We start from the raw sequence: 18,835 nt of genomic DNA on the forward strand, positions 1-18,835 counted from the left end.
AAGTATTAGCCGAAATTTCTCTTATTTTCGGATAATCCGCATTCCCAGAGCGGGAAATAGCCGAGCAGATACTTTAAGTAAGTTGGCCTCATATCCGAGCTCAAAGGTGGAGGAATTACCGCACATAAGCATTGATGAAGCTGAAGTACACTCAGTAACCAGTTCACCAAACTGGATGACGCCAATATTAAAGTATCTAGATCAAGGACAACTGCCCGAGGATAAGAGAGAAGCAAGGAAAATCACATGCCGAGCACGTCGGTATGAACTTCATGAAGGAGTCCTATATAGAAAGTCCTACCTTCAACCGTTATTGCGATGTGTAGGACCAGAAGAGACGGATTACATCCTTAGAGAAGTTCATGAAGGATCTTGCGGTAGCCACATCGGAGCTAGAGCATTAGCTAAAAAAGTTCTGAGATGAGGATATTATTGGCCAACTTTGGTACAAGAAGCAGTACAGCTAGTTAAGAAATGTACGAAATGCCAAATCCATGCAAATATCCCAAGGACGCCGCAGACTGATCTATGTGCTATGCAAAGCCCTTGGCCTTTTATGCAATGGGGCATAGACATAGTAGGACCACTACCACAAGCTCCCCGGCAAATGAAATTCTTGATCGTTGCCGTGGATTACTTCACAAAGTGGGTGGAGGCTGAACCATTAGCTACGATAACAAGCTCAAAGGCATTAGATTTTGTCTGGAAGAACATAGTTTACCGATTTGGCATACCCCATATCCTCATTTCAGATAATGGGACTCAGTTTACTGACAAAACATTCAAGAATTGGTGCCAAGAGTTGAATATTCAACAGCGGTTCACTTCAGTCTCTCACCCACAAGCAAACGGACAAACGGAAGTAACAAACCGTACTTTGGTGAAAGGATTAAAAACTCGGTTAGAACAAGCCAAAGGACAATGGGTAGAAAATCTTCCTCAAGTCCTATGGTCTTACCGAACTACGCCAAAAACCTCCAACGGTGAAACTCCGTACAGTCTAGTGTACGGCACTGAAGCCGTAATTCCGGTTGAGATCGGCATACCCAGCCCCCGAACCCTTAATTTCTCAACAGAACTGAATGACGACGGACTGAGAGCCGAACTAGATCTTGCCGAAGAAAGAAGAGAATTGGCCTTCATAAAAGAAGCCAAGTACAAGGAGCAAGTAACCCGGTATTATAACCAAAGGGTGAAAAAGCTGCAGTTTCAAGTGGGAGATCTCGTATTGAGAAACAATGAAGTAAGCCGAGCAGAAAAGCTGGGCAAACTTGAACCCACATGGGAAGGTCCGTATCGGGTGTCAGAAGTCCTGGGAAAAGGGTCTTATAAATTAACTCACATGTCAGGAGAACAAGTACCCCGAACATGGCATATTTCCAACCTCAAGAAGTTCTATTTGTAAGAGACAAGGTCCGGTCAGTCTTGTGTCTAGTTCGGTCCTAGGGTTATGTGCTTTCATATTTTTATTGTTCTTTATACTTGTCGTTTTTTAAAAAGATTAAAATCTTTTTCGTCCTTTTTATTTGTCTCTCTATGTGCGTTTTGTCTCTTATAAATGTTACTGAGGTATATTGTTCCTTAAAGGCTGATCCCCTTTTTTTAGATCATGTATTAAAGACAATTGTGAGTCCAAGCTTCTAAGGAAGATACAAGATTCCACAATTCAGCTTAAGAAACAAGCAATTCGTCTGAAACGAACTGCAATAAGCCGAAAACCACTCCGGTTAACTAGGGAAAGTCCAATCCAAGCGATAAAACTCGCCAAATAAGGACACTAACTAAGTCCGGTCAAAGAAGAGTTTACTTCATAAGACCGAGGACGAGTACAATAAATGAAATAAAAAATCGCTGAACTGTAAATACGCAGTGATAGAAGCGAAATGAAAAAATTTCATTTACTAAGTCTTGTGGGGCATACAATTCCGCTGCCCTACGAGAATGCGTTACACCATTACAAAGGACTATTCTACTGTCTACGATTGCTAAAGTTGAGCCACCTATCCGAAAAATCCTCATGATGCTGAGTTCGGGCGTTCCGAGCAGTTGAAGAATAAGTAGGTGGACGAGATGCTCTGATCGACCTACCGCCTCTTCCCTGAGTCCGGGAAGTTCTAGCACCTCGGCGGCGAAGAGTCTCTTCACGAAGCATTCGCTGATCTTGCTCACTCATATTCACAACTCCTCTACGAACTTCAGGGCGTTCTTGTCTTGACGTTTCCGGTTGCTCCTGAGTCCGTTGCTGATTTGGAGTAGAATTTTGAGTAAGTGGATTAGAGGTTTGAGTTGGAGTGTGAGCATCTGTTAGCGGGAAACGGCTAAGGAATCTCTCGATTGAGGGACGCCGGGAAAGAATGATGTCGTACAGAGAAGCCAAGCGCCGCAATGATTTCACAACTTGTTGGCAAGCCGAGCTCTCCAGCACATTGTTCTTCCGGAGTACATGAAGCTTCTCCCACAGTTCATCAACTTGATTCTGAACTTCAGATATAGTCATTCCCCCGCGCCCGCAGATGAAATCTTCATATGCAGTCCTCTCAGCGATGACAGTATTCAGCTCGGCCTCCAGATCTTTCTTTATGGACTCTAAGTCCTTATTGTTGGACTCCAGCTCCACTAAACGAGCCAAGAGTTCATCATACTTCATCTGGTCATCTATAGCTTTTTTCTCAGCTTCATTTAAAGCCAAAGAGTATAGCCGCTTCCAGTGAAGTACCTCCAGCTCCTTAGAGTTAAGAATACGAAGCAGCTATGTCAGTTCGGCATTTCAGTTTACCGAGCAGGCAGTAAACCACAATAGGAGTAAAAGAGATTAAGAAAAGCTATAAGGAAGACACGAGTGTAGAAAGAAGAATTTTTTTCATTCACAAGAAAAAATTTACACAAGGAGGGCTTCAAGGCCATTTTACAAATAGAAAGAAAGAAACTAAACTAAGAGAAGGGAGACGAAATCATACTCCGCCAGTTTCGTCTCCGGCTTCCCTGTGGGTTTCAGCTTCTTTCTCCTTGTCGACCTCGGTCTCAGCCTCGGCCTCCCTCCTCCCTCCCTCCTGCTCGGCGCCCCCATCGCCGATCTGCTGCACCTCTTGCTCGGCGTGCCCGTCGCCGGTCTGCTGATCCTTCTGCTCGGTCTCCTTGCCGGCCTCATTTTCCTGCTCACCCTCTTCTTTGAAAATTGGAGCGGGTGAAACAGGCCCCAAGGAGGCAAAGATGGCCTCCATGTTCTCGTCACGGTCAGCACGGTAATTACGGACTCGTTCAGCAGAAAGCAGGACCGATGAAGACGCAAGCTCCTCAAGGAGCGGCAGACTCTGGAGACGCGCTGCAATCTCTCGGCCATACAGCGGCAAGACGACTTCGGGTTCCTGCTCAACATTATCGGTCATCAATTTCAGCAGATCACCGATAAGGGCCGAAAATTGATTGCTCAAAAAGAGTTTCTCCGTGTAAACACGGAGAGCCTCCCCCTGAGCAACCACGGCAGCCGCCTCCCTCTGTTTCGACCGCTCTCTCTGGATGATGAGCTGGTCTTTGGCACGCTGGGCTTCATCGTGAGCCGAGATCATAGCGGCCCTTGCCCTCTCAAAGTCTGCCCGAGCCTGTTCGGCCTGGTGACGAGCAGCATTCAAATTCCTCTGCATCTCATCATAATCGCTGGACGCTTTAGAGAGTTCAACTGTGACGAGTTTGCAGAGCATATTGTTCCTCTGAAAATGGAAAAAGGAAAAAGTCAACAGAGGGGCCACAAAAAAAATATAGGAAAGAAGCAAAGCCAGAAAATCAAGAAGAAAATTCACCTCTACAAAGTCCTTTGGCCATAAAAAGGGCTCAGAGATATGTTCCGAAGTGGCCGTAACCACTCCTGATCCATAACCCCCCTGGACAATGTCTCTCTCTGGCGCTTTTGGGGGTTTCTGAGTCTTCGCCTTCCCCCTTGCCGAGGTCGATCCCGGCTTTTTTGGATCCGAAGACTGACTCGAAGAGGTCTTCTGCCTCTTCGAATTCTTCTCGGCATCAGACGCCGAGCTGGTGGTTTTCTGTTTCTCCGGCTCCTTTGATTCGGAGGATTTGCGACCAAGCTTGCTTAGCATGTTCACTGCCAAAAAGCAAGAAAACAAAGTTAGTTTTCGCCGCTAAAGCAGTAAAGCATAAAAAAGAAATCCTCACCCTCAGTCTCTTCGTCCGAAGATGAGGAGTCGAACACGAAGTCACCCTTGACGAGCTCAGATTCCAAATATTGTTTCCTAATCATGGGAATCTTATTGAGCCCGCCCTCGAGCTCGTCCAACGGTTCTACCCGAGGATGAGGAATTACGGACTTCGGCCCTCTCCAGGAAAAGTCCGGAGCCGCTGTCCTATTGTAAAAAAAGAAGCGATTTTTCCACATCGGCCATTTGGTTTTACAGAAGGCTCTAAAGGGCTGTAAAGGGATCAAGTAAAACCAGGATCCCTTTCTCTTAAACTGAAAGAAATTAAGGATTGCCCTCAGAGACAGATCCTTTTCTAGTCTACGCAGCTCGGCAGCAAAGGCCGATAAGTGCCTCCAAGAATTTGGAGTCACCTGACCTAAAGGAAGTTGGAAAAAATCAAGAAGCTCTACAAAGGCGGGGGGAAGAGGGAAACGAAGCCCGCATTCTAAGCAGGCTTCGTAGACGGTGGCATAACCCTCCGGCGGCGAGTTAGCCCTATGAGTGTCGTCGGGAATCACCACTAACCCCCCAGGAAGAAAATATTTTCTGTGTAAGGATATCACAGTATCCTTACTCAAAATGCTGTGAAAATATTCTACCGTCTTCTCCCCGGACTTTTTCCGGCCAGAAGATCCCTTACCCCCCTTCCTACCACTACCTGATTCAGAAACAGTTTCAGAAGAAGAAGACATGATTCTTACTCTTTGATGGTCGAAAGTCTCTGAAGAAATTCTTGAAGAAGCGGAAGAAAATTTTACGAAAAAGAGAGAGAATGCAGAAGAAATAATCGCAAAAGTGTTCCAATGATGAAGAAAGGAAATATTTATCAGATTCGCAGAGGCGTTTCAAATTCGTCGCACCGTTTCAAATCCCACTTTTTCTGGATTCTCTGGCCGGATTTGCTGTCACATTTAATGCAGACACGTGCAGAGCACGTCCCCTGACGTCAGCCTCCCCCTTACACTTATCCAAAATGCCGAAGTGATTCACTTCGCTTTTCGGGAGGGGTGGTGATGGGATACGAACTAAACAACTAAACAATAATTGCGAGCCTAATAGCAGTGACGGCCCATCAGCCCAAAACCCAAGAAAGAGTATCAGTTCGGCACAACCAAAGAGTTCGGTCACAGCCTATAGCTCGGTAAAAGCCGACCAATCGAGCTCAACTCTCAGATCGGCAAAAGCTGATCGGCAAAGTTCAGCAGTTCGGTCTCAGTATTCGACCGAACAAGGAGATAGTGGACCCATGCAGGATCTCCACGACCTCCATTACACCCACGATCTATTTAGTGGTATTAAGCAGTTATCAACCCCCCTACCAGGGCTGCAAACCACGATCTTAGTTCGAATGTATAAATAGAACTTAGATCAGATAGACCAGGGTTAAGTTCTCTAGATCCTGAATCTCATATAGCAAATCAGTATTGTAATCTGTAAGCTAGATCAAGCAATACAAATTTGCCCTCTATTCTTCCCGTGGACGTAGATTTACCTCAGTAAATCGAACCACGTAATTTTCAGTGTTGTGATCTTCATTTATTACTTGCATTTATTCCCATCAAAAATTCGCTAAATCATCAGACGCAAGTCACGCGTGCTGTAGTTCAATGGGGTACTAGTATTTTGTGTGAGTGATCCACCATATCACTGACTAATCAATAGCCTAGCACTAGGACTAATAAAAAATATCTTATGCCATGTCATTAGGATTAATCATAGCACTGTCACATCACTAGGACTAATCACAACACAATAATAGCCTTGCACTAGGACTAGCCGACGCCCTAACTAATAAAACAAATTCACAAATAGCATTAGCCGATCACTCGTCCGTCGCGTCACCACAATAGCGGATGGACGAGCAATCGGCTGACGCCGGCCACCGCAAATGAACGCTCGTCCGTCACCCGTTAGCCGGCTCCAATAGTGGACGAACGAGACGGACGAACTGCTAGCCGGTCGCTCGTTCGTCCACTATTGTGTCAATAGCACGTCCTACAATTAAACAAAGAAAAGAAAATTATAACGAAATAAATACAATTAATTTTGAATAAGACTATTCATCCTTTCAACAGTAGATGTAAATGACACTCCACTCTTTATTCCGCCCCACTAAAAAACATAAAATGAAAGAAAAATCAAAATAATTTTTTAACATTTTGCAGGGACATTAGCTTAACGTACAATACTGGTATATATGTGTATGTGTATGGAGACCATTGGCAAATTTGGCAATAAAACGAAGAGGATTACTCATTCCAACCGCCTCTGGTCTCTCTCCCTCTCCTTTTTTCTCTCTTGCCCTTCACAGACTCGGTGCTTGTAGCATTTTTGCAGCAAACACTCAAGTGTAAGAGCAAGAAATGGACCAAAATCAAGAACTTGCAGTAGCCCAGCTGAGGAGAGCAGTTCACAATCTTGGCTCTTCCACTGAGGTACTCTTTCATCTTTCACAAACTTAAAAATCATTACTTTTTTTATTTGACAAAAAGGGATAATTAATTTTTGTGCAGACATATGGGGATATAACCTTGACGAGATTCTTGATTGCAAGATCATTCGACATAGACAAGACTGCAAAGATGTTTGTGCAGTGGAGGGAGTGGAGGGCTTCCTTTGTGCCCCTAAATTCCATCCCTGAATCTGAAATTCCCGATGAACTCAGCGGAGAAAAGATATTTTTGCAGGGCCTCTCCACAAAAGGGCACCCTTTGCTCATTTGCAAAGCTAACAAGCATTTTCCTTCCAAGGATGCACTTCAATTCAAGAGTTAGTAACTTTTTTTTGCTGTTTAGGTTTTTGAATTTGATTTCTTAGTTTGTATAGATTTGATAATGGAGTTTAGGGTGTTGCATTTTCCTAGCTTTTTTGTCTTGTGATCTGGCCTAATGCATAGTTAAGGTTATCTTTTTGTTGCTTAAGATGGTGATGATAGGTTAAAGAATTTTGGAGAAGTTTACTATGTCCATGATTAGGCAATATCAATTATCAACCACCTACTAACAGTATCTTGATGAACTTTTTGGGCTTGTTTTGTTAACAGATGGTTTGGTATGATAAGGCTATTTGCCGACTAGTTGGTATCGTCTGCATGAATAAGTGGTGGAAGTTGCTGTTTTGGACTAGCTTTCTATACCTTTTATCTATATGTGCTGAACTTTGGAAAAAATGTTGTCCTGATCATTGGTTGAGAGTTTAAGAGAGGGTTGTTGAATTGGTGTCGACTATTGTTGGATAGGTATGTGGGCCTAGTTGAGTGCTTTTACAAGATGAGATTTTGCTAGACATAAGCACATGTTATGAGGCATACATATCATGATCTATTTTGGGAATGTCGTGTCCTCTTGTATTTGTATACTTATAGGCTGTAGTGCCTCCTTTGAACAGAAAGATAAACAAACACCAATAACTGTATTGAATGAGTTTCGAGATATATTCTTAAACGAAACAATGGTTAAGGGATGGTCAATACCTTCCGAACCCAACCCTTTACTGAATAAGGTGACTTAAAAATTTGTTTCTGATGCAAACGTTTCTCGTGGTGCAGAATTTGTGGTTCACCTGCTTGACAAAACCATAGCAAGGTATAGTTTTCAGTAAACTCCTGCCAAGGAAACCATACATTTGTTAACTGAGTTAAAAATGAAAGTTCATTTTGCAATTCTCTTCAAGTCATTCAAGTAGCTGGCCTGGAGAAGGAAAATGGCTCAGAAGAGAGTGGCCATACTAACTATGTCTATGCCTATGATAGTATATTCCTCATTCATTTTTCGCTGGCCTTGAATGTTTTCGTTACTGCTGGCTTTAAGCTGTTTGTGGTTATGAAAAAAATTCATTGTTTCATGAGATACATCCATATAGCTTCAAGTTATGTTTTGAAATATTCGTCATTTCCTTCATTTCAGTGGCTTTAGAGGCAAAGAAATAGGAAATGAGAAGTTGATTGCCATTCTTGATCTACAACAGATTGGCTACAAGAACGTTGATGCTCGTGGCTTAATTACTTGTTTTCAGTTCTTGCAAGTATGTGCTCCCGTTATTGTTTTCAGATTACCTGTTTTCAGTTCTGGTACGATCACTACTATATATATGTATACTGATTGTGTCATTATGATTCGTCTGCATAGGCTTATTATCCCGAGCGCCTAGCCAAATGTTACCTGCTACACATGCCTGGATTTTTTGTGCGCGTTTGGAGACTGGTTTCGCGCTTCATTGAAAAAGCAACTTTGGAAAAGGTATAGAACAGGATATTGAGGAAGGCATAATCTTTTATGATCATAAGGATTCATCTGGTTTTAGATTACACATCGTACTAAATAGGCATTCAGTATACTTCCAGATCGTGATTGTGACAAACGAGGAGGAACGAGAGGAATTCATTAGGGAAGTTGGAGAGGAAGTGCTGCCAGAGGAGTATGGTGGGAAAGCAGAGCTGATACTTGTTCAAGATGTTGAGCTTCAGCCATTAACGGAATCGGAATGACTGACTAACATTAATATTTGAGTTTATCCAATCTCATGCTAATTTTACTATACTACACTTTCCATCTATGAAGATAGGAATGCATGCAAGTATCAAGAGATTAATTATGTAATACTCACACTTCTATTACTATATTTATATGTAGCCAAAGCCATGTCTATGTAAACTCTTATCCAAAATGCTAGTATTTGGGGCGTGTTGATGTAATTGCAAAATGGCTTAAAATCACCCCCCCCCCCCTCTATTATTCATTATTAATTGAGTCACTTTTTTGATATGGAGATTAAAAAACAGAATGTCGTACTATAATGTCTATTAAGTAAGAGAAAAAAATATTAAGTAATGAAGATATAGAGAAAATAAAGAATAAAAAAGTACTATATTTTGCTAAAATATAATGATTCAATTGTTTAGAACTTTTCAGAACAGAAAAATAACTTAGTTAACCAGAGACTGGAGGATATTATTTTTATAAATCCTTTACTTAGTCTATGTGATACATACAGTCTATTAGAAATGTTAGTACATAAGCAACTTATCTATAAACAAGAAATTTTGTATGTATGTATGTATGTATGTATGTATGTATGTATGTATGTATGAGTTGACCAATCGCTACGATAATCCTCTACAAAAACGAGTGGATTTTATAAATCATGAATATGCAATAAAACTTAATCTAAATGGTCAATTAGTAATTTTTGTATAGAATGTGAAAACGACGGCAAAAGGGTCACTTCCACAGTTCCACTGTTCCATCCATTTAAGCTCGTTTATTCAATTCTTAACCCTACTAAAACACCAACCATCAACCAATATCCTCATTCCGCCGCCGCCGCCGCCACTCGCCGCCGTGAGAAATGAAGCTCCCTGCACTCTCCCTCCGCCACAATCACCTCACTACTCCCTTCCTCCACAAAACCACCACGCTCCCCGTTTCCCGCTCTTCTCCCGCCGCCAATGCCCCCTTCGCCGTCCGTATGTCCCTCCGCGAGGACGGCCCCTCCGTCGCCATCGTCGGAGTCACCGGTGCCGTCGGCCAGGAGTTCCTCTCCGTCATTTCAGACAGAGACTTCCCCTACCGCTCCCTCAAGCTGCTCGCCTCCAAGCGCTCCGCCGGAAAATCGGTCAATTACGAAAATCGGGATTACGTCGTCGAGGAATTGACGGAGAACAGCTTCGATGACGTCGACATTGCCCTGTTCAGCGCCGGAGGGAGCATTAGCAAGAAGTTTGGCCCGATTGCGGCGGGGAAGGGCACCATTGTGGTGGATAACAGCTCCGCGTTCAGGATGGACGAAGGGGTTCCGCTCGTGATACCGGAGGTTAATCCGGAGGCTATGGAGGGAATCAAGCTCAGGAGTGGGAAAGGGGCGCTCATTGCCAATCCGAATTGTTCCACAATTATTTGTCTCATGGCCGCCACGCCCCTGCATCGCCGTGCAAATGTATAGTTTCTCTCTCTTTGCCCTGCAATTCCCCCCTTTTTGTGCTGTTTGCTTAGAGAGATATGGCCTAAATGACTGCGTTTTAGCTAACTTCGTGTTTCTAGACATAGGATTAATGCCTGTTATTCGCTAAAATTTGAATCTAGAACTCCTCTTGCAACCAACAACAATACACCTCTACCTTATCTTCATCTACTACCATACAATCTTCGGATCCCACTTCAATAGGCCTCAAACGATAACTTTGGGTGATAAGCGATAGGCCTCAACTTATAACTTTGGGCGATATTCTTGAACAGGTTTTGTGCCGTGATATAGGTACATTGTTCAGTTTAAGTAACGTTACATGTAAAACTCGATAGATGAACAAGACTATGATGAGTGATCATAATAACAAATTTATGTAGATTGTAAGTGCATCAATCTATGAAAACAGTGTGTATTGTCTACATCAGGCTAATTAATCTTGATCAATGTACAAAAGAGAGAAGTGTATATTTTATTGGATTTTTGTTCGGTGGGCTGCCTGTAGTCAGTGATCAATATGATGTTGGCACATTTCTAGGTTCTATTCTAGGCTATTTGTTGACCTTAAATGAAATGTTTTTGAACTGAGAAATTTTCAAATTTTCTTCTTGGAGTACTGAATTTTATCTTTGGTTTTCATTACCTGTATTAAGTACTGTCTCATCTGACATATTTGAGTGTCCGTATGTATCTTATTGCCATCCTGATTTATCGAAGTGAGTTTTATACCATTTGATTAAAAAATGGCACAATTTGGAATACTGCTTCAGTGAAAAACTTGCTTCAAATTTTGCTGCAGAGTCCCTGAATATTGTCCTAAGTTGCACTTGTATAGTATCTTTATCGTTAAAATTTGGTTTTGTGTTTCTTCTCCCTTTATTGGAGTCCCAGAATGCTTTTCAAATTCCTAACTTATATTTTTAGAAGTTTTCTCATGGAAAATGTATGTCATATTCTCGGATAAATCTAATTATGCTCTGCAGGTAATGCGTATGGTTGTCAGTACATACCAGGCAGCTAGTGGTGCAGGCGCCGCAGCAATGGAAGAGCTGGAACTGCAGACTCGTGAGGTATTTTCCTTTTCCATCCATGTCTTTTTCTAGTCTGTGCGCCAATTTGTGGATGAATGAAACGACTTGTTATTTAACAGGTACTGGAAGGAAAAGAGCCCACCTGTAACATCTTTAGGCAGCAGGTTTACAAATATCTCTTCCTTCTCTTGTAACTCTTTTGGGTTCAGAAACCATTTCTCTTCATCTGCTCAATGTTACTATTCTAATAGGTTTCTTAAATCTACAGTATGCCTTCAATTTGTTCTCGCATAATGCACCCATTCTTTCAAATGGATACAATGAAGAAGAGATGAAATTAGTGAAAGAGACAAGGAAGATATGGGTAGCATTTTTGGTTTAGTTCTACAGATTTGATTTGATGTATTGGCATATGATATCAGCTATGTAAGCTATTTTTAATCATCACTGCAGAACAATAAGGATGTCAAAGTTACTGCCACCTGTATTCGAGTGCCTGTCATGCGTGCTCATGCTGAGAGTGTGAATCTTCAATTTGCGACGCCTCTAGATGAGGTAAAACTTTTTACTTCAAACAATTCCCTTGCAAGGTTTTTTTAGTAATTGACTGCTGCATCTCAGTTACCTACCAATAATGTGCAAGAATGTGTACGTTCCTCTTCTGTGCTAACTTGTTATTTCCACTAGGCCGCGGCAAGGGAGATTCTGAGCAATGCCCCTGGTGTAGTGGTGATTGATGATCGTTCAGCGAACAACTTCCCCACCCCACTAGAAGTTTCTAACAAAGATGATGTTGCAGTAGGGAGAATACGGCAAGATGTTTCTCAAGAAGGGAACTACGGGTAAGAATATTTAAAAAATTTATACTAGTTGACTAGTTTATGAAATGAGGTATGAATATCAACATGAACGTCTCTTGTGAAAATAGGTTGGACATTTTTGTTTGTGGAGATCAAATACGCAAGGGTGCTGCACTAAATGCCGTCCAGATAGCTGAATTGTTGCTGTAGAATTGTACTTGTATTTGTTTTACTAAAATTATGTTGAGAAATTTTGTATGCGGATTAACTTCTTCGGCTATGTAGCAGAAACTCCTGTGTTTTGTAGTTTACTGCCGTATTATTTCAATAAAATAAAGTATTTTGGCTTGGGAAATTTAGTTCGATCATGTATTTTTAAGTTTCTGCAACAGCATCGTCTACCTTTAACGAATGAAAAACAAAAAATGTGGCCGTATTCATATTTCTCTTCTACTATAAACAAAGACAGAGACAGTAATAAAGAATGAAGAAATGGTTTCTTTACAGATGCAAATGCAGTGTTTGGTTTCGGTCATTGCGATGAAAGATTCAGCAAAGCGAACTTAACACGCAAACATATCTTCCTCTTCTCGACGTCCAGCTTGGCCCCGGTGACCAGCCAATGCCCAGGGCTATCTGATGGCCCCCGACACAGCTGCGTCGTGTCCACAAACTTTTGCAGCTTCGGCATCTGCGTGGCCGCTGGTGGGCCTGTGGGGTAGACGCCGGAGTCGACTATCACCGGCACTGACTTCTCCTTGTCGGCAGTGCCGGTGATGGTGGTGCTGATGGAGGAGAAAAACCCAGACTTGAGGGAGTGGTTGGCGGAAGCGGTTTGCATCCAGTTGGAGTGGACGATGTAGGCGGCGGAGACCCTGGAGTAGAGGAGGCGGAGGTGGAGGACGTCCTTGGTGACGTGGAGCTGGGCTCCGGTCACGATGAAGGCGGCTTCGTCCCCCGGCTTCACCCACCGGGGGTCGTACTTCACCGGGGCCGTGCACACGTGGGCGAATTTCTTCCACTGGATTGGCTCCAGGTAGCGGTGGTGATCCGGTGTCTCCTCCGTGCTCCGCCACATCCCGGGGAGCTCCATCCTGTCTTCTAGAAGCACCGGCGGGTTCACTAACTGCTGAAGGTGTATGCCTAACCTGAATAGCCATGTCCAAAAATCTTTAACTATAGCTCAAACTTTGGTTTTAACCGAAATAGTAGGTACTTTTAATATGATGCTAATTCATGATTTAGAGTTTGATTAGGAAAATAAATTCATGATAGAAAATAGTAACCTGTTAGATTTGATACCCTCAAGATATAACCGCATGCCAGTGACGGGTGTGTTTCCTGCAGTAACCTATTCATAACGTAATTTTGAGAACTCTGCTAACTATAAATAATTCGACTTAGGAAATAAATTATCTAAATTTTATTGGACAATGCGATTAAATTCACCTGAGTTGTATTGACATATAGCTTCGGGCCCATCAAGTTGAAGTTGAGAGATGGTGTTTGAAAAGCCTTATTCAATTTGGGGCCCAATGGGAGGTCGTTGTGAATCGGGGCCCATATTTTATGGGCTTGAAAGTCCAGAAAGAACTGTAAGTCACCTATTGGAGGCTTATCTGTCGGTCCGTGTCCGTCCATCCAAATAATCACACCAAAATCAGTCTAAGTCTACAATGAGAATTAAATTAAAAAATAAAAATACTAAGAATATGAACATACAACGAAGGTAGAGGTTGATGGCATGGGACAAGAAGCCTCTGCCTGGGACACCTCTAAGAAGAGAAGTAATAGGAATGAAGTTGAAATGAATGGCGTCAGGCTTTGATGCAACTGTCGGCAGCCATTCACAATGTGTGCCCACTGTTGCATCTCCTCCTCTTCGTGAACATATCACACTTATCCCCTACACACATACCAAACCAATCACTACTACTCCTACTACTACATTTTTTATTATTAATATATTTCTAAATGATTAAGATAACTACATTGACTAAATTGGTTGGGGGCATTGTATTGTATTGTGTTGTGTTGGTATAATTAATTACAAGATGCATGCATGTGGATGGTATTTCTTTATATTTACATAAAATGTCAGAGTAGGTATGGTATGTATGCAAAGTCCAAGTTATGGGCGCTGCATTGACATTCATTTATTTTGGCAACTGGGATACTAGAAAAATTCACCAAATCAACATAGGGATTTCAATTAGCAGCATTATTTAACCACCCTATCCCAATTTTGTGTAATAGTATTATCAATTGTTAAAAGTGACAGGAATGAGCAAACCTACATCTTTAGCTGTTGCAGAGGCGTAGTGGCTGAAGAGATTTGGCTGTGGATCAAAGATCTCACTGAAAGCCTGGGGTGCCTGGATTAGATAACAAAAAAACTTGTCTTTAGCTCAATGTCAAAAGGGAAATTAGATAAACTAATTAAATAAAAATAAACCTTGTTCTTATGTTCTTTATTAGTTTTGGTGCAATGATTTGGAGAAAAGGTGCAGGCACCAGTGAATAATTGATCTCCAAGATTATCCAAATGATTCTTGAGCTGTGATGGCTCCATGTTTGAACATTTCTCTTGCTTTACTAACACCACATCCTCTCCACCTATGCTCAGCCCCACAATTATGTGAGTACCATATTTTTCAATAAATCTGTCACATTCCAAAATTATTCAGCAACGTCACCATAATCCCACTAATTAAGATAATCATTTGCTCCCAACAACAATCTACCAATTATTTTCCTATTTGCATTTTTGTCGTTATTTTTTGTGTATATATAGAGAACATGTGAAGTCCGACAATCATAAATCACACTAAAATTAAATTAGATTTTACCAACTTATATACATAAAAAAAAAGTTAAATTTGAGAACTTTGGTCTTAAGATTATCCATTCAATTAAAAGATCATTTCGAACTGACTGATTTTAGTTGTTATTGTCATACACAGTGACTATATAGTATACACCAACCATAATTGATTATATATGTTCTATAAGTTGAATTTTAGGCAGTTGAACCACTTTATTCAAATTTGTGGAATTAGCAAAAGATTAATTGAAAGAGTACTAGTACAACATTCTACATTAATAAAGAAGTGTTCTAATTTTTAATTTTTAAAATAGTGTAAAAGTCTTTGGTTTGAAAGGTTCTCATCGAAAATTTATTTAGATTCAATTCATATGTAGAAAAAATATACTGCAGTCAATGTCAACCACGCTAAAATGACCAAAAAGGCCTAGCTATAGCCTATAGTTATTATCTTTACATAATAATCAATTATGAATTTAATGCTCTATTACGACCATGTTAATCCAGCTTTCTAGAGTAGTGTCAATTTCTTAAATTGATATTGCCGACTTCTAGAGCAATTGAACGAGTAAGAACTTTTCAAGGTAAACTGGAAAAGTATCAAAATTTGGAGAAAATCCAATTTTGGTATCTAATTCTATTTTTTCACACGACTTCAACTTTTTTCTCGTGTTCTACTTTTTATTTTTGTTAAATTCAAAAGCCTAAAATTATGTCCAACATTTCAAATAAATAGAAAAGTGCTCTAGTAAACTTTGAAAAATAAGCATATATGGCTTTTTTTGCCAAAAAGGTTCCTTTATACCAACATATTTTGCCACATTTAGTCTAATAAGCTTCAATCAATCTACAAAATAATTTAATTGCTTTGCTAGTTTCAACTCATACTCGTCCAATTCAATCTCTCTTCAATTTTCTATTTCTAACCCATATTACTCTTATCTTACTTTTATTGTAACCTCAATCAACGAAATATCTTTAACAAATTTTAAACCTTTAACACACATTATATGTTATAAGCCGTTGGAATCAATTATGGCTCTAAAATAAGCTTAGCCCAATACCTTGTATTCATACAATCAGCCAAGCCAACTACTAAAGGAAAACTAGCATTTCTTGTGAATTTTCCTCCGAATATTCCGTCCAATTCAATAACCCTCTTAACACATTTACAATTTTTCATCCTTGTCTCATTAGAGTCATATTTTTAACTGTCCTTTTCACTACCAGCAATTTTTAAAGTACTACTCCCTCCGTCCCGGACTACTTGCACTTATTTCCTTTTTGGGCGTCCCAAGTTATTTGCACTCTTTCCATTTTTAGTAAAAAATTTCACCTACAGCCGTAATATTTGACTTTGCTATACACTCATTCCTTAATCTCCGTGCCGAAAAGGAAACGTGCGAGTAGTGCGGGACGGAGGGAGTACTATATAAGAGCATTAGCAGTGGCGGACATCCCAAAAACACAAACTGCCACGTTATACGGACATCCCACTGCGGATGCCACGTCATACGAATATCCCACTGCACAGTGGCGGACATCCCGAAGGACATCCCGACGGACTTCCCACAATAAAAAAAATTAATGCAATAATCGGGACTTCCGCGCGGACCTCCGTGGGAGTCAACGCAATGGCGGACGTCCGCACGGACGTCGCGACGGATATCCGCGGAACTCTTGTGTCCGCAGCGGATGTCCGTATCCATGCCTCCCTTGCACAATGGCGGACGTCCCGCGGGGACTTCCGGCACGCCGGTCGGAATTCCGCCGGAACGGACGCCATTGCTGATGCTCTAAAGCCAAATAATGCAACTCCATCAATTTTATAGAGTTGAAAACTAATTAATAATGGTAGTGATTTAAACTGTACCATTTTAACGCGGATTGATTGCTTAAAGAAGAAGTATTTAGTTCCCAAAAATCAGGTAAACCAGTTACCTGGCAAGAGCAGCTGGGTCCCACTTTGAAGGAACTGCATTTCTTACTTGATCAGCAAGAATCAACGGATACCGATCAATATGAAGTGTAAACAGCACCATGTAATATCCATCCAACCCTAAATTCTTTGTGTTCGAAGCATCCACAGCCCACGACCCGCTCTGAAACCCGAACATCGAGTTGAAAAGCCCGGACGGGATCTTCCCCGGCACCGAGCTTTTCTGGTTGAAAAATTCCGACATCTGAATGAAAAAAAAACTAATCTTACAATTTGACCTTTTTTTACAGCCAGAAGTCGAGTTTGTTTATTTATCTTTCCTACCAAACACCCACTAAGTATTTAGATTAACCTGCTTGAAGTCGAGGATGTCGGTCTGGTACCTCGTACGGTCGCCCTTGTCGCATTTTATGTCGTTGGACACGTCAGCTAAGGATCCGAAGCCCGGGATGTGAAACTCCCGGGTGTCGGACTCGTTGAGGAGGACGAGGCGCTCGTCGCCCTTGCAGTATTTGAGCCGGAAATCCGACGATAAATCGAAGCCTTTGCCAAGGCTTGAGAGAGCCTTGTGCACAATTCCATCATTCATTCTATTTTTATTAGTAAGTGTATACTCTTTTTCAATCATATATAAATGATGATGATTGATTTTGTGCACAGAGATTTTGTGTTGGGAGTTTGGCTAATACATATAAATATGAATATGATGGTGAGTTAAAAATTGGATGAGATTTGATTGTATGCAAATGCAATACATTCGGTTTCTTGTCTTGTTTGAAGAAATGTGTAGATTTATCATAAAATTATATGGGAAGTTTGACTGATGAAACTGTGTCTCCTTTCCGTGTTGTTGATTCGGTAAACTACTTGCCTTCACACTTCAAAAAATAAATTCTTTGTCTGGGTATTTTAGTCTTTTCCCACGATTTTTTTACGTGCGTGTAATAACTAGCTAGGAAAGCTAATTTGGCCAAAGCTATAATTAATCTGGAAATTTTTGTTTATTTTGGTATGCAATCCTACAGTTTGACGTGAATGGGACAAAATATGATATTTTTGAGAACTACTATTATATTTTTTATATAATGTAGGAGCATCAATTTGACATAGCAAATACATTTATTATTAAATTAAATTTCTCTGTTGTATCTTCCGAAATTGCAATAATATAAGCGCGAAAGTCCGAAACAAATTCTCAGAAGTTAGGCTTCTAAGACTGAAAGTCTAGTTTCAAAATTATTAAATTGCTAATTTTGCTATTATTTGTCAAAATGCAATGGAGATTTTCCTTCTTGACTATTTGATGATATGTACAATACGTGAGGTGGAATAACAAATTAATCACTCCTTTTCGCTTAAAAAGATTCAAAGTCAAAATTCCACGTTAACAGAAGTTCTAATTTGTGAAACATAAGCAATACATCACAATTCATACTACTGTTATTATACTCCCTTCATTCACAATAAGAATTTTATTTTACCATTTTTATACGTCCCATAATAAAAATCTTATTTCATTTTTATCAAAAATAGTAAGTAGTACTCACATTCCACCAACTTATTTCATTCACATTTTATTATAAAACTAATATATATAAATGGGATCCACGTTTCACTAACTTATTCAATCCATTTTTTTTATATTTTTTAAAATTCGTGCTAAAATCAAATAGGACTCTTATGGTGGGATGGAAAAGTATATATACACATTATTGGTCAAATGTTCCTTCTTTTTCCTAGAATAGCAAAAACCGTTCAACTTGAAATAGATGACAAAATATGCCAATAATACCCCTAGGCCATAGCCATATTATAACCGAAACACTTTTTATAATCTATAACTAATTATAAGTGAACATTGCAATTACAATATAGATTGCAATCAAATTTTAAGCATTGCAATTTGAACTTCTTATATATATAGATACAATAATTGATTTGGATTTTTTGATTTCTAAAACTAAGTAAGAAAATGATTCAATGCTAGGATGAATAACTCAAACAAAGGATTTCTAGATTTCATCAACTCATAACTATGGTAATTATCAACTAATTATTCATTACCGTCAAGTTTAACTAAGATGGTCTCT

The 18,835-nt window shown here is 40.4% G+C and overlaps 3 protein-coding genes across 7 annotated transcripts; 2 read left to right on the plus strand and 1 right to left on the minus strand.

Moving 5' to 3' along the window:
- Positions 1–6,327: 6,327 nt before the first annotated feature.
- LOC121772379 (phosphatidylinositol transfer protein 3-like) lies at positions 6,328–8,883 on the plus strand. Of its 2 annotated transcripts, none has more exons than XM_042169460.1 (6): positions 6,328–6,625; positions 6,704–6,959; positions 7,738–7,774; positions 8,096–8,213; positions 8,318–8,428; positions 8,522–8,726. In XM_042169460.1, exons 1-6 carry the CDS (start codon positions 6,554–6,556, stop codon positions 8,537–8,539), a joined length of 612 nt encoding a protein of 203 aa, XP_042025394.1. In that variant the 5' UTR covers positions 6,328–6,553; the 3' UTR covers positions 8,540–8,726. The 2 variants fall into 2 exon arrangements, with proteins under 2 accessions (XP_042025394.1, XP_042025393.1); XM_042169459.1 differs by having other exon boundaries at positions 6,336–6,625; positions 8,533–8,883.
- Positions 8,884–9,414: 531 nt separating this feature from the next.
- On the plus strand, positions 9,415–12,341 carry LOC121772422 (aspartate-semialdehyde dehydrogenase-like). The gene is made up of 7 exons (XM_042169526.1): positions 9,415–10,124; positions 11,135–11,221; positions 11,302–11,346; positions 11,451–11,546; positions 11,636–11,737; positions 11,870–12,024; positions 12,111–12,341. Exons 1-7 carry the CDS (start codon positions 9,537–9,539, stop codon positions 12,190–12,192), a joined length of 1,155 nt encoding a protein of 384 aa, XP_042025460.1. The 5' UTR covers positions 9,415–9,536; the 3' UTR covers positions 12,193–12,341.
- A 126-nt stretch (positions 12,342–12,467) lies between these two features.
- LOC121772420 (MACPF domain-containing protein At1g14780-like) lies at positions 12,468–17,499 on the minus strand. Of its 4 annotated transcripts, none has more exons than XM_042169525.1 (9): positions 17,129–17,499; positions 16,980–16,989; positions 16,748–16,934; positions 14,438–14,645; positions 14,280–14,357; positions 13,705–13,888; positions 13,432–13,601; positions 13,269–13,333; positions 12,468–13,130 (listed from the first exon to the last, which is right to left on the minus strand). In XM_042169525.1, the coding sequence occupies exons 1-9, from the start codon at positions 17,150–17,152 to the stop codon at positions 12,515–12,517; spliced, it is 1,542 nt and encodes a 513-aa protein (XP_042025459.1). In that variant the 5' UTR covers positions 17,153–17,499; the 3' UTR covers positions 12,468–12,514. The 4 variants fall into 4 exon arrangements, with proteins under 4 accessions (XP_042025459.1, XP_042025457.1, XP_042025458.1 ...); XM_042169523.1 differs by having other exon boundaries at positions 17,098–17,499; XM_042169524.1 differs by having other exon boundaries at positions 16,748–16,989.
- Between the last annotated feature and the right edge of the window lie 1,336 nt (positions 17,500–18,835).

This window comes from Salvia splendens, chromosome 16 (genome assembly GCF_004379255.2).
Source record: "Salvia splendens isolate huo1 chromosome 16, SspV2, whole genome shotgun sequence".
Taxonomy (NCBI): Eukaryota; Viridiplantae; Streptophyta; class Magnoliopsida; order Lamiales; family Lamiaceae; genus Salvia; species Salvia splendens.

Coding starts and splice junctions, on each gene's coding strand:
- LOC121772379 (XM_042169459.1), top strand. CDS start 6,554: ATGGACCAAAATCAAGAACTTGCAGTAGCCCAGCTGAGGAGAGCAGTT. Junction 6,626..6,703: donor ATCTTGGCTCTTCCACTGAG/GTACTCTTTCAT, acceptor ATTTTTGTGCAG/ACATATGGGGATATAACCTT. Junction 8,214..8,317: donor CTTGTTTTCAGTTCTTGCAA/GTATGTGCTCCC, acceptor TCGTCTGCATAG/GCTTATTATCCCGAGCGCCT.
- LOC121772422 (XM_042169526.1), top strand. CDS start 9,537: ATGAAGCTCCCTGCACTCTCCCTCCGCCACAATCACCTCACTACTCCC. Junction 11,222..11,301: donor TGGAACTGCAGACTCGTGAG/GTATTTTCCTTT, acceptor GTTATTTAACAG/GTACTGGAAGGAAAAGAGCC. Junction 11,547..11,635: donor AAGAGACAAGGAAGATATGG/GTAGCATTTTTG, acceptor TCATCACTGCAG/AACAATAAGGATGTCAAAGT.
- LOC121772420 (XM_042169522.1), bottom strand. CDS start 17,373: ATGATTGAAAAAGAGTATACACTTACTAATAAAAATAGAATGAATGAT. Junction 14,358..14,437: donor ATAAAGAACATAAGAACAAG/GTTTATTTTTAT, acceptor TATCTAATCCAG/GCACCCCAGGCTTTCAGTGA. Junction 13,889..14,279: donor CCTCTGCAACAGCTAAAGAT/GTAGGTTTGCTC, acceptor GTATGTGTGTAG/GGGATAAGTGTGATATGTTC.